Source organism: Muscardinus avellanarius, assembly GCF_963383645.1.
Source record: "Muscardinus avellanarius genome assembly, chromosome: 11".
NCBI lineage: Eukaryota > Metazoa > Chordata > Mammalia > Rodentia > Gliridae > Muscardinus > Muscardinus avellanarius.
The window spans coordinates 48,874,892-48,892,617 of NC_137797.1; the positions used below are offsets into that span (position 1 = coordinate 48,874,892).

A 17,726-nucleotide genomic window follows, 5' to 3' on the forward strand; every position below is an offset into this window, starting at 1 on the left:
TAATAAGTTTGGTTTTGAAGTCTTATTTGTCTGATATCATAGTTGCTACTCCTGCTTGTCTTCAAGTTCCATTAGCATGGATTACCTTGCTCCAGCCCTTTACCTTGAGTTTGTTCCTATCTTTACTTGTAAGGTGTGTTTCTTGTAAGCAGCAGATGGATGGATTCTGGTTTTTCATCCATTTTGCCACTTTATGTCTTTTTATTGGGGAGTTGAGGCTGTTTACATTCAGTGTGATTATTAAGAGATAATTTTTAATTCCTAACATGTTAAGATTTTATTTCTGTTTGAGATGCTCTTTATTATTCTTGCTTAGTTGTCTGCTGGATGGGAAATCTTTCTTTGGTTCTGGCATGTATTACCTATTTCTTCTTTGCAGTTAATCTCCTTGAGTATTTTCTCTAGTGCTGGTTTTAAAGACATAAATTCCTTCAGTTTCTGTTTGTCATGGAAGCTTCTTATTTCCCCATCTAATTTGATAGAAAGTTTTGCTGGGGAGGAAATTTTTGGCTGGAAGTTGTTTTCTTTCAGAGTTTGGAATATGTTACTCCATGACCTTCTGGCTTTCATGACTTGGTTTGGGAAGTCTGGAGTGATTCTAATTGGTTTGCCTCTGAATGTTACTTGGCCTTTTGTTTTTGTTGCCTTTAAGATTCTCTCCTTGGCTTCCACATTATTCATTTTGACAATTATGTGGCATGGGGAACCTCTTCTCTGATCCTGTCTAAAGGGAGTTCTATAAGTTTCCTGGACCTGTGTATTTACCTCTTGGTCTATGTTTGGAAAATTTTCTGCTATTACTTCCTTGAAGAGATTATTGATCCCCTTGGTTTCACCTTCTTTTCCCTCCTCTATTCCAATTATTCTTAGGTTAGCTCTTTTAAAATGGGCCCATATTTCTTCAATGTCAAATTCCTGCTGTTGGATTTTTTTTTTCTAAGTTAGAAACTATGCGTTCATTTTTGAAGTGATCATCTTCTAGGAGCGAGATTCTATTCTCCATGTGGTCTAATCGGTTGTTTATACTTTGAATTGAGGCCTTTACTTCAATGATTGTATCCTTTATCTCTTTTAGACTCTCTCTGAATTCTTTTCTAAGGTCCTCTATAATTTCTACAGTTATTTTCCTGATTTTATCTTCTAGAAATCTCTGAATTTCTGTTTTATCAGGTCCTGATGTTGTGAGTAATCACCATTACTCCTTTACTGGGTTGTATCACAAAGTCTCAGACCCAGGGAGTCAATTGAGGCTGCTTGAGACCATGGGAGATGCCTGGCTGGGCATTCTCCCACAAGAAGCTATGACTATGGTGGGATATTTCTGCCACGGCCATTCCCCCACTGGTTTGGACTGCAAAAATCTCTGACCCAGGGAGACTATCAAAGCTGTGCAAGTCCCTGGGGATGCAGAATTGGGATTTCTCCTCTAGGGGCCGCAATTAGACTCAGGTTGTTGAGTGTGCTGATGTGAGCTGTTGCAGACTAGGTGACCTCGCTGCTGCCGCTGCTGGCAATATGACACTGCTGCCACACCCTCAGCTGTGAGGCTGGCATAATTCTTCTCTGGTTTTGAACTCTGCTCTGAGTCCCTGCAGGGTGTGCTGAGCCCAGACCCTGGGAGCTTCAGATGCTCCTTGTGCCAAAAAGATGGCTGAGTTACACCTGGCTGTTCTGCAGCTGCTCACTTCAGCTCACTGTCCACCCCTCCTCTCTGGAGCCTGGTGTGTTGTTGAGTGCGCTGATCTGGAGCCATCCCATGAATTCACCACTGCCGCCAGCAGTATGGTGCTGCTGTTGCGTCCTCGGCCATGAGGCCAGCATATCTCCTCTCTGGTTTTGAGCTCCGTTCTGAGTCCCCCTCCTCTCTGGAGCCTGGTGCTGTGATGGAAGATGGCACCGCGGTGGCACTGCGGGCTGGTTTCTTTCTGGTGTCTAGTTGTTCTTCCAGCCCTCTTTTTCTCTGCCCCTTGTACTTACAGTTTTTATTTCTCTGCTGATGGTGTTTTCTGGCTATAAAAGGCGCTGATTTCGTGGTAATAGAGATCGATTGTTAGCAGGACTCGTAAATGCCGCTTTTCTCTGTCACCATTTTCCCAGAAGTCTATATGACCATTCTTAAAAACATCAAATGCTGTCAGTTTTTATACATGTATAGTTCTGCTGGTTATTTTTTAACATAAGCTATATTTTTATAATAAAAGAAAAGTTTTATCAAAAGTAACTGAGTAACCTAAAAAAACCAGACTTATGAATATGGGTAGAATGTCATTTGTAATAAAATCTTTAAATATTGAGGCATAATTAAATTATAAATCAGTAATAATCTACAACATAATGAAAAATTTAAATGAAAATTTTAAAGTTGGTATAAGTGATCTAAAGATCAAAAGATACTTTTAGTAATATTTCAGTGGCCTTAAACATTTGAGTTTTAAAATTCACATTTAGTAATATTTTAAATAATATTGCACAGCATTCTCCAGTTTCTTTTAAAAAAACTTTGAAGGCATTTTTAATTAATTTCAATATCATAATAAAAACTTCAAATAATATTTAAGTTATATAAGTCATATATACACACATAAATGAACCAGGTTGCATTTGTAAATATGGACAAACTATGTACATATCTAAGACATATTGACATGGTATTACTACTGTAAAATTTTTGCTGTAAAATATATTGACAATTTTACTCTACAGGTACTAGTTGAATTTGAGGAAGAAAAGTTATAACTTACAAATGACTTCATATTTCATCTTGGTATATATATTCTTCAAATTATACTTGAAACGATAAATCATTACCCCTTGTAAAAAAGAGCAGTATAAAAAGTATATGAATTCTCCTCCATCAAGAAACCGTAGATGAGCAAAAAAGTGACCTAATTAAGGGGGATAGGAGGGGAAGAGGGAAATTCCCTAACGTACATGATGTACATTCATGAATATGTCAAAGTCAATTAGTAAGCCAAACATGAGCAGAAGGGAGGGGGAGGGAATGGAAAAGAGCTAAGTGATGTCCACACCCGTATGCCTCTACCATCTTTTACCCCATTAAGATATATGACTATAATGCACCAATAAAGTTTTTTTAAGTATATGAAAACATGGAAGCAATCCAACTATTCACAGATGAATGGATAAGAAAATATGGTATATACATATAATGAAATATTCTTCATCTTTAAAAATAGAAAATCCTTCACTTAGGGCAGCACAGGTGAACCTGGAGAACATTATGCTAAGTGAAATACGGCAGATACAGTAGGATACATATTATACAATTTACATAAACTAGGACTCTGAAATAATCAGATTCATAGATGTATACAGCAAAATAATAACTGCCATGAACTGAGGTGAGGAATGAGGAAGTGTTAGACAAAGAGTACAAAGGTTCAGTTACTCTAGATAAGTCCCAGAGATCTACTGAACAGCATAGTACCTATGATCAGCAATAGTATGTTAAATACTTAATGACTTGCTAAGAAAGTAGATTTTACGTCATATGTTTTACCACAAAATAATTATAATAAATAAAGAGAATGGGAGAAAGCTTTTAAAGTAAGAGATATATTTATGGCATAGATCATGGTTATCACTTCAGGGCATGTAATTATCTCCAGACTCTTCAAGTTATATACATTAAGTAGAGCTTTTTACCTCAATAAAGTAGTTTGTATAGAGAGATTATATGCCAATTATACATGTTATATATAATATGTTGTATATTTACATATATATGTCACCTAGGGTAAATCACAAGTGAAATCTGAGCTTCCAAATTACTTTTACTTAATATTATCATTTAAAATAAATTTAAATTTCAGAACAACATATAGCTTGGGTTCTATTAAATAGTAACATAATAGCCTTCTGATTAATGAAATCTTGTATAAAATTAAAACCTAGTATAAAAAACATAAAAATCGTACCCTCCCTACATTACTTCTTCCAAGATGCCTTAAAATATCATATTTTAAGGCACAATAAACTCTTCTTCATGTTCAGATGTACAGATATGCTCCTAGAACAAATGGATAATATACACAAATCTTCATAAAGTTAATGACCTTTTCTTAAATCATTAAATCTTAAAATACATATATCTACAACAATAACACATCAAACAGTTTAACTAATTTGTGCTTAATCTCTCAGAAGAAATATTGAACCTTCATCTTTCTATATATTAAAATATACTGCATTACTTAAAATATGACTTGTTAATTATTGTTGACTTCTCTATTTTAAGGATAATTTATCTTCATTATGAAACATTACAATCTAAAATATTTCCATTTATATAAATTATAATATTTTTCAGTCAATTTATGACAAGTCACACTCTATTTAGTTTTAGTTTCTAATAAATAAAAGACAACTTTTAGAATACTAACATTTAAATTGGTGTTATTTTTTCTGCATTAGGCAGATGCCTTTGTTTCATATATCAGTCAGTATTTTCAGTTACCTCTAATGATAACAGAAACCTAACACAGCACCAGATCAACCTTTCTCTAGGAGTTTCCAAAATGGTTAGAGAAAAGTTCACTTACCATGTTCCAGCCAGGATAGAGGTAGTCTGTGCCCACAAATTCAAAATAGTGAGCAAATCCCTCCTTTAGCCACACATCTTCCCACCACACTGGAGTCACGAGGTCACCAAACCACTACAGGAGCAAATGATCAGGCATCAGAAAAAATCATATCTCAGAATAATTTTATCCAAAACTAAACAGTTTCAACTATGATTATAATGCCTGGAACTCATCCCCCAGTTGATTTTGTGATCTTAAAATGTATTTTGGCAATACCATATTAATTTGCTCAACTACTTAGGTGACAGTATTTTTTTTTTCATAAATGCATTCAGGAACAAAAAAATGTTCAAGGAACACAGTAATATTTAACTTGGGAAAGAAAGCACTCAGCAGAAAAAAAATGATAACCATCTTCAAATATTTGAAGGCCTACTATGTAGAAGAAAAGAGGCTCATTCCTTGTGGCTCTACAAAGGACAACTGGGACTAGTAAAAGGAAATTGTTAAATGCAGAAAAGACTCTACAGACTGAGATGGGCCAATATGCAAAATATTGCCTTGGGAGGTAGTGTGCAAATCATCTTTGTAAGTATTAAAGCAACTTAGGGGTAACATTGACTGAGCAGTCCGACTAGGGGCTTTGGCAGTCCTCTACATCCAATTTCCTTCATTACGTGATAATGAGGAATTAGACCAAGAAAATCTCCCAAAGATGCCTTCATAAAAAATACTGTTACAATTTTTCACTGGTGTGTTGATTAAATCATGGTGCATGACTCTGAAACCTTTGCCTCATCTAGGAAAATAGTATTGTTTATTTTTGTTTATTTTTTCATGAATAAAACTACACTATATGCCAGTAGTTGTCATATAGACGAGATTTAATGATGAAAAGTTAGACAATGTTCCTTCTCATGTAAGTAACAATTTATTGTGGAGGCAGGGCCAATGAGGTATAGAAGATGATTAAAAAAACAAACAAATGAACAACACAACTTAGTATCTTAATAAAGTGTTAAAGGTATGCAGAAAGGGCTGCTTTTGATTGAAAATGCAAAATCATTCTACTTTAGGTGGTATTTGAGTTCAGAGTTGGATGTTAAGTCGGAGTCAGCATGAGGAAGCCCTGAGCAAGAAGATTCCAGGCGTATGTAAATAACCCTTGCTGTGAAGACTCTTTGTCAGAATGTGCTGTTTATGAAACAGAAGGAAGACCTGTGCAGCTTGAACACAGCAGAGAAAGAGAAGGGATGCTTGAAAAAGACTGGGAGTACAGATTAGTGCCAGATCATAAACAGCTTTATGAGCCCCAATAAGCCAGGTATTGCGGCACACATTTGTAATCCCAGTATTTGGGAGGCTGAGACAGGAGGATGGCAGGTTTGTGGCCAGTCTCAGCTACTTAGTGAGGCCCTCCACAAACTAGTGAGACCTTTTTTCAAAAATAAGGAATAAAAAATAAGACCAGGGGTTATAGTTCAGAGATAGAATTCCCCTGGGGGGGGGGGAGAGCTACAATAAAGAACTTCATGACTCAGTGTCTTAATATTAATAATAAAATATCACTTTCTCCAAGGGATCTCTAATTGAATAAAAGATAGTTCTGAATTTGTTGGTGACCCATAAAATACATATTTTAAACTATTTTATTCTTTATCATCAATGCATGTTTTTCTGTCCAATTAACCACTTGTTTTTGAAATCAGGACAAGTAGGTGGAGAAGGAAGGTAATGTAAAAATTAATGTGACGATGATAGTGATGCTCACGAAGTGTTTCACCTAACTTCAGCTTCATTCCTTCATAGTAAGTAGCCTACCACTAGCAATCTATTTATTACAAGAAAGCAACGTATAACACGAAACAAATGAAACCCAGTTCTCTGAGGAATGATTATCAATGGGCTTTCAACAGAATTCTACAGCTAACTTGTCATTCACAGAGAGGTGCCTCAAAGAGTTGTGACTTCAGGTTGAAACCATTCTCCTTAGCACAAAAGAGTCCTGGTTCCATCTATAACAGACCCCTATAAGATAAGGCATGCCTGTCTGACCTGGCCCACATGACAGGTACACCCATCTTAGAAGCTTTCTGCAAAAGGCTGACATTTAGGTAAATAGCCATACATCTTAGACCGATTTATCATTAAGTCACTATTCACATATTAGCATTTAACAATTAACCTTTTTCACTGACAGAATTTTCCACATCATTCTTTCTTCAGTTTTTCTAGCTTTACAAAGGCTTGAGGTTTACAATATACTGAAGTCATGGTGTATCAGAATGAGATTTCGGGTGTTTTAATTTAATACCGTCTATGAAGACATATTAAAATTAACTACTTAATTTAAAAAAAAAGCTTCATAATTACCATTGCCCAGGACAAATATTGCCTTCTATTAGCAAAAATGTCAAATTTTAGCTATTTTTTCACTAAAATCAAGATTCAGATAAGCATGCAAAATCTCTAGTACCTTCCTCTCATTGTTAAGAAAGTGGGTAAAATCAAAATGAAATTAATTTTACCTTGGCTTCTCTACAAAGTTGACTAATTTACATATGAATTTCTAAACATGGCAAGAAAAAAAATCAATCATTTGAGAACAAAGAGTCTACGGCTGAGTTAGTGAAAGACTTCCTACATGTCTATGTGATGGGAAAGGGGGAATAACAAATTGATTTCAGCAAAAGCAAATTTTGACATGTGCACAAAACTCAGCTGCATTTTGCAACAATGCAATAAATCACTTCTATCACTATGCTTACCATATGTACACACTAATAATAACGAGAAAATAAAGTAAGGTTGATAAAAACAGCAACTAAAGGTTTCCAAAAGGGCACTGCTGGGTGGCCATGCCATGTCACATTTTTACTATACCGAGTGACGGCTGCTTATTCACTATGATCAGTGTATTTGTTTTAGTTTGTGTTGTCATTTAAGGAAAAAAAAAAAGATATTCAGGGTGTGGTGGCACATACCTCTAATCCCAGTACGTGGGAAGCTGAGACAGGAGGATGACAAGTTTAAGATCAGCCTCAGCAACTTAGTGAGGCCCTCAGCAACCTAGGAGACCTTGTTTCACAAATAAATGAATAAATAAATAAATAGGATTTATTTATTATCTATTTATTATTCTACCTCAGAGGTAGAATGCTCCTGGGTTCAAGCCTCAGTACCACACACAAAAAAATTATATATTCCAGAAAAAAAAATCACACAGTGCTTCACATAAAGCTTGATTGGGAAGATACCAATTTATCCCATAATCTAATTACCCCAAATCATTCCATATTCCCAGTAATTTTCGCAATATACTTACACCTGGTCCTTTTTCTCATACCTGGTGACATATCTCATGAACAATAACCATGGTGACATCCAGCAAATAAGAAATAGATGAAACACTGGGCTCCAGCAATATTCTTTGTTCCACAAAAATACTTAGTCCCCAGTTCTCCATAGCAGCATAGGGATGCTTAGGCACAGCTAAGAGATCTAGAAATAGAATAAAAGAGTTCCAAAGGCTTTAACAAAGATACCGGATTCTAAATTTAAAAAATTATAAAAGTCCAGAAATCCCAATTAGATGAGATACTTGCTCTCTGTTAATTTTTTTCCATATGAAACAACCTGCCATTTCTACATAATGACAGAAATATATACTATCACCATGCATGCTGGTTATATCCATTCATCAAAGTCCATTCTCAGGCCCAGCTCCATAGGTGGATGAAAGTATCGACACCATTATTGATGAGCCAATCCTAATAAGTTTCAGAAAACCAAGGAAACCAAGTGTGGCAGGAACCCACAGAGTCAAAGGCATTGTGCCTTCTAATGAAAATATACTCAGCTCAATAAGAAAAGTGCCATATTATTTTTATTTCCATATATTTTAAGAAGAAATATTTTATATTACTTTAAAATTCATGGTATCATTTTTTTCTAATTACTTAATTACTTAAGTTCTAGTGTATCTTGGCTTGAGAGACCCTGTTTCCAATAAAAATGTATAAAAATAGGTCTGGGAGTGTATCCCGAAGGTAGAAGGGTTTCCAGGAACCCCAGTATCACACACACACACACACACACACACACACACACACACACACACACATATATATATATATATATATATATATATATATATATATATATATATACCTGCGTGATCCTCCTGTCTCTGCCTCCCAAGCCTGGAGATTACAAGAGTGTGCACCCGTGCCCAAGCGTGGGGATTACAAGTGTGGGCCACCACGCCCAGATATATATATATATTTTTTTAACAGAGCTGCAAAGATACACTAGAACTTAAGTAATTAAGTAATTAGAAAATATGATACCATGAATTTTAAAGTAATATATATACATATATATTTTTTCCCATGTAAATTTAGCTCATGGAGAAAGCTGTGATAGTAGATATAGTAGCAAAAGGAATACAGAGGGAATCCATGTGTTTTGGTCTGGCCCTGCCACCATCAACTAAATATGTGATATGGGTAAATCACTTAATTTCTCAAGACCACAATTTTCTCACCTATAAAATAAGATTATTGGCTTCATCACTAAAATGCTTTCCAGCACAAAAAAAATCTATAGTTAGATTATTCTAAAATTTGTGCTTAGTTTAAAAGGTCAAAGAGGCATTATCAACTTCTGGTTATGGTGACACAAAAAGTTCATGCTTTGATATGCTCCCTCTGCTCCAGACTCTCAGCAATGATAAATAAAATATTAAAAAAGAAAAATAGAAAAAAAACAACTTCAGGCTCAAAAATAAACCTCTCCATGGGCCAGAAATTGTACAGAAATGTAAAGTGTTGATTGCATGTGAAGCCACAGGCCTGCTGGGTTCTGGCTCCAGAAGCAGGCAGTGGCAGCTGGGAATTGGCTTTGGCAGGACCCACTGGAGCCAAGAGGACCAAAGCCAAGATGAATGCTTGATGCCAGGGGTTGAGGTGGGCAGGTACACACATGAAAGGAGGCTGAAAATAACTGTTGCTAATTGCTTCCTGGGAAAGTGAGCAAGAGGCAGGGTAGGGATTCGAATCCAGAAGCCTGGCTCCTGCACCTGGATCCTTAATCATAATGTCCTATTGTTCATAGTCTCTGACCAGAAGTTCCACAATTTAATATAAATCCTGGAGTAATGCCCCAGGATGCCACAGAAAAACTTTACAAGAATGTTCCCTGTTGTGTTATTTGTTAAAGTGAAAAGGAAAAAGTCAATGCCTTTTGGCAAGATAATAGACAAACTATGAAAGAGTTACAGAAAGGAATACCACATAGCAGTAAAAATAAGTGATCTCACAATTAGAGTCTAACACTACAAGTATCAGTGTGGACAATCTGAGAAATGTAATGTTGAGGAGATTTGTAAGATGTAAAATGACACAAACTATATACTACTTAAAAACCAACAGAATGATATCATGTCCTGTAAATGAATACCAACACACACACACACACACACACACACACACACACACACACACACTTACACATAATAATGATAAAACACACATGCAATATACATGGCAATGACAAGGATTAAACTCAGGATCATGATTACTTCAGGTAATAAAAGAGGAGAAAGAGATAGTCACATAAGAAATTTAATATTAATATAAATGGTTTAAAGTTTGTGATCATTACATGGGTATTAGCATAATATTATTGATTCTTTTGTATGCTTCAAATATTTCAGAAGTAAAAGAATCAAACAGTTGTTTCGGTCAGTTTTTTTCTTACTGTATCTCAACTGATGTGCAATACTTGGTGTTATAATGGTTTAATTGTTCATGGATCTGAAGATTTCAGAAGTAATATATATAGTCCAATTTGCACCGGTTTACAAGAAGGAGCTGAAGATGCAGGTCCTAAAGGCATTGTGACAGGGAGCAGAAAGAGAGGATCTGAGAGAAGATGCTACAGCTGGGTTTGCAGAGTCACAAACACTATACCTGGATACGTCCTCAGAGATTTATTCTCTACAGCCCTACCCTGCCTCCAAACAGAGCTGCTTCCTCTAACTCACAGGGTCTAGGGAACATTTTAAATCCATACTATAGCAATAGTACACAGTCCTATAAGATAGTTTAATTTTATTCCTGACTTAAACAAATATCTTCTCAGTATTGGTGATGTTGCTAAATCTGAAATGTGTATTAAAATAAGTCACATATGTTCCTTGTACTCTACTACATTTTAGACTAAGAATAATAATATGATAGCTATATCACAGAAAAAGCGAATAAATGAAAACAACTAAAGAATATAAAGTGCTATGAGAGAGAAAAAAATGAATCTAGTTGAGGATATTCTTGGAAAAAATGGTTATTGGTCTTCAAAGTTTAATAGGATTTCAATAGGCAGATAGAGGTAATCTATGCATTCAATTATAAAACAAATATTTGTTGAACATCTACTTTGCTCAGAATAGACATTATTTTGCTCGGTCCTTCAAGCTCCTTGTTCCTTATTGTGGTGGTACATGTGTTTATATACAGGTGGGTAGAGGAGGTCAATTAACAAGCATCAAATAAATAAAATAAGTAAATGATAAATGCTATCAACACTATATAAAAGTAAGAGGATGGCGGAACAGGTGGTGGTGCCATGGTCCAGGCAGACCTCTCTAAAGTAACCACATTTCACTTGAGATGTGGATGGTAACAGCCAGCTTGGTTGGCAACTCTAAAATGGACAACACATACCCTGGTCCTGAGGCAGAAATGAAACCTGTTGGCTAAACAGAAAGGAGGCTGAACCTTATAAAAGGGAGGGCACAGGTCAGAGAACTGATAGAAACTGCAAATAGGTAACAAGTATATATTCCACTACTATAGATTTTAGCTTAAGACTTTGCCTAAGTAAAAACTAGATAGCAGAACCAATGTTGAGTCAACTTTGTCTGTCTCCAATAGATGACACACACACAGGCCTGGTGTCATTTACTTGTAGGAATGTGTGGCCTTGTAAACAATTTTTCAGAACCAAGCCTGTTGCAAACAGAGGTGATTCTGTACTCTGTTGGCATTCAAGATCCAAGAGTAGTCAGGTCCCCAAGCCTAAGGAAGCAGATCAGGCCACACAGTGGAATTCAGATGGGCTCAAGCTATATAAAGAGATGACTCTAAACAGATGATCCAGATGCAAAATTTAGGAGTCTGGAATGAAAAGAAAGGTATACTTAGAGGTCAGTTTTCTGACAAGAAATGCCTGACTAAAGCATAAAAGTAGGTACAGTTAAAGGGAAGGGGCAAGTTGGTACCAAAGGCACTGGTGACCTAGGAAAGCAACTGGTTATATATTGGTATCCAGAGGTATGAAGGCAAAGGAATCAGATCTGGGTAACAAGGTTACAGAATTACTAAATAAGGACTTTCAGCAAATGGATCCAAATTCAGATAAACTGATTGAGGGACAAAATTATACACAGTCAGTAGAAGGAGGTAGTTTCTTAAATACAGAAAGGCTTCATAAATATATAAGGAACCATATTTATGGATGGAAGAGGGGGAAAAAACTTAAAAAGCTTAGACTGTATTTCTACACATATAATAAAAGCCATATAGCAAAGTATTGCAGATATTCAGTCAAGTAACTATAAAGATATTTCAAGTATTCCTCTCTGCCTTCATAACTTAAGGAATTTTAAGAGCATCTGAATAAAGTACATATCCACACAAATACTTGTTGACAAGTGTTCAAACAGCTTAATTTCTAATAGTTAAAATCTGGGAACAATTAGAATGTCCATCAATAGGCAAATGGATAAATGGTGGTATATCCATACAAAAAAATACAATTCATTAGAAACAAGAAATGAACTACAGATACAGTACCCAACATGGGTGCACCTCAAATTGTTACACTGAATTTTAAAAATAAAAAGTATATATACTGTATGACTGACGCAATTAATATAACTCTCAGAAAATGTGAACTAGTCACAATGTCAGAAAGTAAGCCAGTGGTTGCCTGAGGACAAATTTGGGAGGGGTTACAACATAGTAATAGGAACCTTTGGGGAGTGAGGGCTATTTCATTACAGTGATGATTTCATATGTGTATACATATGTTAAACTTATCAAATTATATACTTTAAAAATGAGTAACATATATCACTAATCTCAATTAAGCTGTTTTAAAAGACTAGTGACTAAAATATTATTTTATTTGAATCAGATAACATTTATTCACAATGAATTATTTTAATCTTTGTGAAATATATTAATGAAACTATATCCATTAAATATGCACCCATAACTTTTTAATATGCCTTGAAAACAGAAAAAAAAACCTCATGTTTCAGAATCTAATTTACTTGGGAAGTCAAAGAAAACTCTAGACAAAATTATGCATAGTAGTCTGCTTCCAATTAATTACTACAGGCTAAAAAACTAATAGAAAAAAATCACATAATACTAGTGAATATGATAACATAAATTAACATAAAAATTTGAATTTCTCCACTTACTCTCCCTATACATGACCTCATCATAGTACAATTTTCCCATTATCCTAACCCTATGCTGAAAGAGTTCTAAATAACTGACCACAAAATCACAAGAAAGTGTTTCAGTTTTCTATTTCATGGCATCACTGGGAATTATCCTATTGCTGATTACTGTATATAATAACAGGATATCAATGTCTTTCTACCACTCCTCAGAATATTACCCCTTCCCTTTGTTGCTTTTATATAAATTTCTTATCATTCTCTGACTTCTGAAAATCAACATTTCCAGGATTTCCCCCTGTTGGTCTATGTGTTTTTGTTATTGTTGTTTATTTTTTTCATTGTTGTGGTTTGAATGTAGGCTTCTTCTTTTGGAGAATAATTACATCATGAAGACTCTGCCCTTGTAAGTGGACTAATGATTTGCAAAAGAGCATGAGGGGGTAAGTTTGTCCTTTCTGTCCCTCTGCTATGTGTGGACACAGTGTTTGTCTCCCTGGAGAATACAGCAAAAAAAGTGCCATCTTAGAAGCACACAGTAGACCTCCCCAAACACCAAATCTGCCAGTACTTTGGATTTCCCAGCCTCCAGAACTGTTAAAAATAAATTCTATTATTGGCAAAGTACCCATTGTCAAATATTTTGTTAAATCAACATAAACACATAAAGATACTATACTACCTATTTTCTCTGAATGTTCTCATCTCCTCCCATGCCATATACCCATACTCACATACCTAGACAATTCTCTTTGAGTTTTAGGTGAAAACATGTAAGCATCTGGCATTAGAGTGTTATTTGATAGGTTTCCAATGTAGGAAAGCTCCACTTATTTATTTATTTATTTATTTATTTATTTATTTATTTATTGTGGTAGTACTGGGGTTTCTGGAAGCCCTTCTACCTCCGGGCTACACTCCCAGACCTATTTTATATTTTTGAAACAGGGTCTCTTAACGCCAGCGCAGCTGGCTTCGAACCTGCGCGATCCTCCCAAGCGCGAGGATTACAAGCATGTGCCACCACGCCTGGCTCCACTTATTTTAATCTGCTTAAAACTTAAGAAAGTTTTGTGACTTCCTCTTTTGTGTTCTGTGGAAAGCCAATATCCATGAAAGAACATTTTCTACTACCTTGAGACTATCATACTAGTAGGAATCTTGCAACCATGTAGAAAGATCCAAAGAATCACCAAATGGGAGCTAATGGTATGTACAAACCAAAGTCCAGTCTCTAGTCTCTAACATTACCAGAAGTGTCATACAATTACCCTTCTGATGCTTGAGCTTGTCAGCTAGAAAGGCACTGTAGTATATTATACATTTTTAAATAGCCATTACCAAAAGGGTATATAATGCCAGGGTATACATTGCCAGGCCTCTCTTTTCTGCCACAGATTCTGTTTTTATATATTTCTGTTGGTACATTATAGTCTCACATCATAATATAAATCATAGTGATAGTGATATATATGCACACAGCACTTGGTGAGTTTTCCCCTGGATCCTTCCATCCTCCCCATATACATTGTTGGGATTGACATTAAAATTCTCACATATGTAAATAATGTCAATGTAAATAATTCCCTCATTGATTTTCCCCTCTTCCCTCCCCTTCTCCTAGACCATTTCCCTGGCTCCACTGAAGTTTCTCCTCCATTATCTGAAGTTTCTCTTATCTTCTAATTACTACCTAGCTTCTGCATATTAGAAAAAACTCTGTCATAGATTCTGAGTTCACAGATTATCATAGTGAGTTTATAATAAGATACCTCAAACTTGGATCCATCTAAGCCCTACCTCCACTGTGAAAGAATATATAATCCCCCAGCTCAAGTGTTCTTTAGCACCAAATTAAACTGAGGTTCCATTCTATCCCTAAGAGTGAGAGTAGAGAAGTCACTACTTGATGTACAACCCCAAATACTTGTCAATCCTGCTCTCTCTGGACACATTTCCTTCTTCCTGTGCCACATTCCTTGGCCGAATTTCCTTATCAGTGTTGCTTTACCAGCTGATTTCTCCCATCTAGTCATCCATCCCCAAACTTGGTTCATTCTGGACTTGTTATACTTTTATTTAAATATTTTGAGATTATTAATTATTTTGAGATCAGAACTTCAATGCATCAGACATAAACTTTGAAACTGTAAAAGGACAGAAAGTCCTGGAAGACAAGAGGATTAAGGCCAAGGAAGGGAACATGACCCTCAGCAGCTCCAATCATTACTTTGGCATCCCATCTTTCCATACCAGGACAGAGAAGAGACCTGTTGCCATGCTTCTGGTATGATAAGAGGACGTGGCACTCTCCTTAAAAGTAGTAGTCACTCCTGGTTGGGTGTGAGACATTTTACTCAGAAAATATAAAGTTCCAAACATTTATACTATAACTTTTGGTTTCAGAAAAGGGAAATTCCCTAATGTACATATGTACATTCAAAAACATATCAAAGTCAATCACTAAAGCCAAACATGAGAAAGGGGGAAAGAAGAGGGAATGGGGTAGAAATTGGGGAAGGACTAAATTAGTGATGTGTGCATATATGCCTCTACCATCTTGTACCCCATTAAGACATATGACTATAATGTACCAATAAAAAAAATTAAGTAACATTTTAATGAAATTATTATTATAAAAAGAAAAGAGGGAAATTTTAAAACATTTTTCATAGAAATAACTTGTCTAATTTTTCCTATATATGTACTGTAGTAGATTTATTTAAATCCATAATTCACCCATGGATTCAGTCCCTTACTCATTCCATAAGTTCTATTACATCCTTCCTCTCTGTTCCAGCAAAGGCGACTTACAGGAAATCTGTTCTCAGAAACCTCACAATCCAGTTTTGGGGAGATAGGAAGTTTGGTGAGACAAGGAGCCACGTACTATACAAAGAAATGAGAACGTCAACAGTCTGCTATGAAACTGTGATCAGAACTCTGATGAAAATAACACAAGAGTATGTTAAAGTATAACAGGGTCAAAGGGAAGACACTTTAGATTGAGACCAAGAAAAGCTTCTCTGTGGAAATTGGCATCTACACTGAAATGCCAACACAACCCGGAAAGGTTTTATCTCCATTGCTGCCTTTTCACTGCCAAGAGCTGCGTGATGATGAAAGTCTAATTTCTTAATATATGATAGTTTGCCTTGGGATGACAAGTTATGCTAAACATAGCTTGCAACTAGTTTTGTCCGAGGCAAGCAGATGTATGCCAGTAACCATCCAAGGAAGGTTTTACAGTTCTGGTCACCAGTTCCATGGCTTTATTCTTTTACCTAATCTATTTCATTCTCAAGTCCTTGACTTCTTGATCCAACTCTTGCTTCTGTTTCTTACCTCATTTTTGCCTTTACATTTCACCTTTAGCACTGTCTTCTGCTCAGCACACTAGTGACATCTCTCTTTTTTTTAATACTTGGGATTAAACCCAGGGGCATTCTATTTATGAACCATGCCCCCAGCCTTTTTTCTTATTTTTTTTTTAATTCTAAAACAGAATCTTAGTAAGTTACTGAGGGTCTTGCTGAGTTGACCTGAAATGTCCTGTCTCCGCCTTCCAAGTACTGAAACCAGAGGCATGCACTAATATGATGCGCTTTGTAGCAGCATCTAAATCATAATCCAAGTTACTTTTTCTAGCTCTGCTTCCCAGGCCCTCTTTAAAGAGAATAGCAGACATAATGGCTACAGGTTCAAGCTACTTGAGTCCAAACCATCTGGATTCAAAGCCAGACCTAACACTTACTAGCCATGGGACTTTGAACCAATCGTGCAACCTCTATCAGATTTTACTTCCTCAGTGATAAAATAAGTACAGTAATAGTACCTGACTTGCAAGTTACGGTGAAGATTAAATACTAGACCAGTAAAGCCCTAGGTCCTAAACAGAAAGCATGCTAAATCAACATTATCACTATTTGGGATCTTTCAATTCCATCCCCACCTTGGGGAATGGAATATATCACAGGCCTTTTCTGGAAGAGTCTTATCTTTGAACAAAATGAAGCTTCACTTAATATGTTACATTAGGGAATTTCATTTCTGAACTGAAATTTTATGATTTAAAGTAACATAAGACCCAAAATGAGCCCAAAACATCACAGGGCATGCTCTTATTACCATTCAGAGACACTAAATAAAATTTGGAGGGAAGCAGGTAAAAAAAAAAAATTTGATTTTGATTAGGTCATGATTTGTACTTGCACAGAATATTATTTGCATATGCAATTGTTACACAAGACGTCTACATTTATACTTAAACATAAAAATAAAACTCTTGCCTTAGAAACCTAACACATATTGCCAGGCGTGGTGGTGCACGCTTGTAATCCCCGTGCTTGGGAGGCGGAGACAGGAGGATCTTGCAGGTTCGAAGCCAGCCACACTGGCTTAAGAGACCCTGTTTCCAAGTAAAAACAATATAAAATAGGTCTGGGAATGTAGCCCGGATGTTGAAGGGCTTCCAGAAACCCCAGTACCACAAAAAAAAGTTAAAAAAAAAGAAACAACATATATGACTTGTAAAAACAAAAATTGCATTTGAAATAGTAATATTGATAAGAAATAATTTATAGAAGTAATCCACTATTTATAGTGTTAATATGAGAACAGCCATCTTCTTTCTTTTGAGCACATTGTCTGAAGAGATTGGTTTTTTTTTTTTTTTTTGAGAAACAGATTACATTAGAAATCGGTGTTAA

General features: G+C 35.8%; 1 protein-coding gene across 1 annotated transcript in view; it reads right to left on the reverse strand.

Moving 5' to 3' along the window:
- The window catches only part of TRHDE (thyrotropin releasing hormone degrading enzyme), a gene marked incomplete at its 5' end in the record, with an annotated part of 424,737 nt that overhangs the window by 198,665 nt on the left and 208,346 nt on the right, over nt 1–17,726 (reverse strand). Inside the window, 2 exons of the mRNA XM_080706673.1 lie at nt 4,563–4,676; nt 7,891–8,045. Of these exons, the coding sequence (XP_080562799.1) occupies nt 4,563–4,676; nt 7,891–8,045 (269 nt within the window). The remainder of the gene's footprint in view (nt 1–4,562; nt 4,677–7,890; nt 8,046–17,726) is intronic.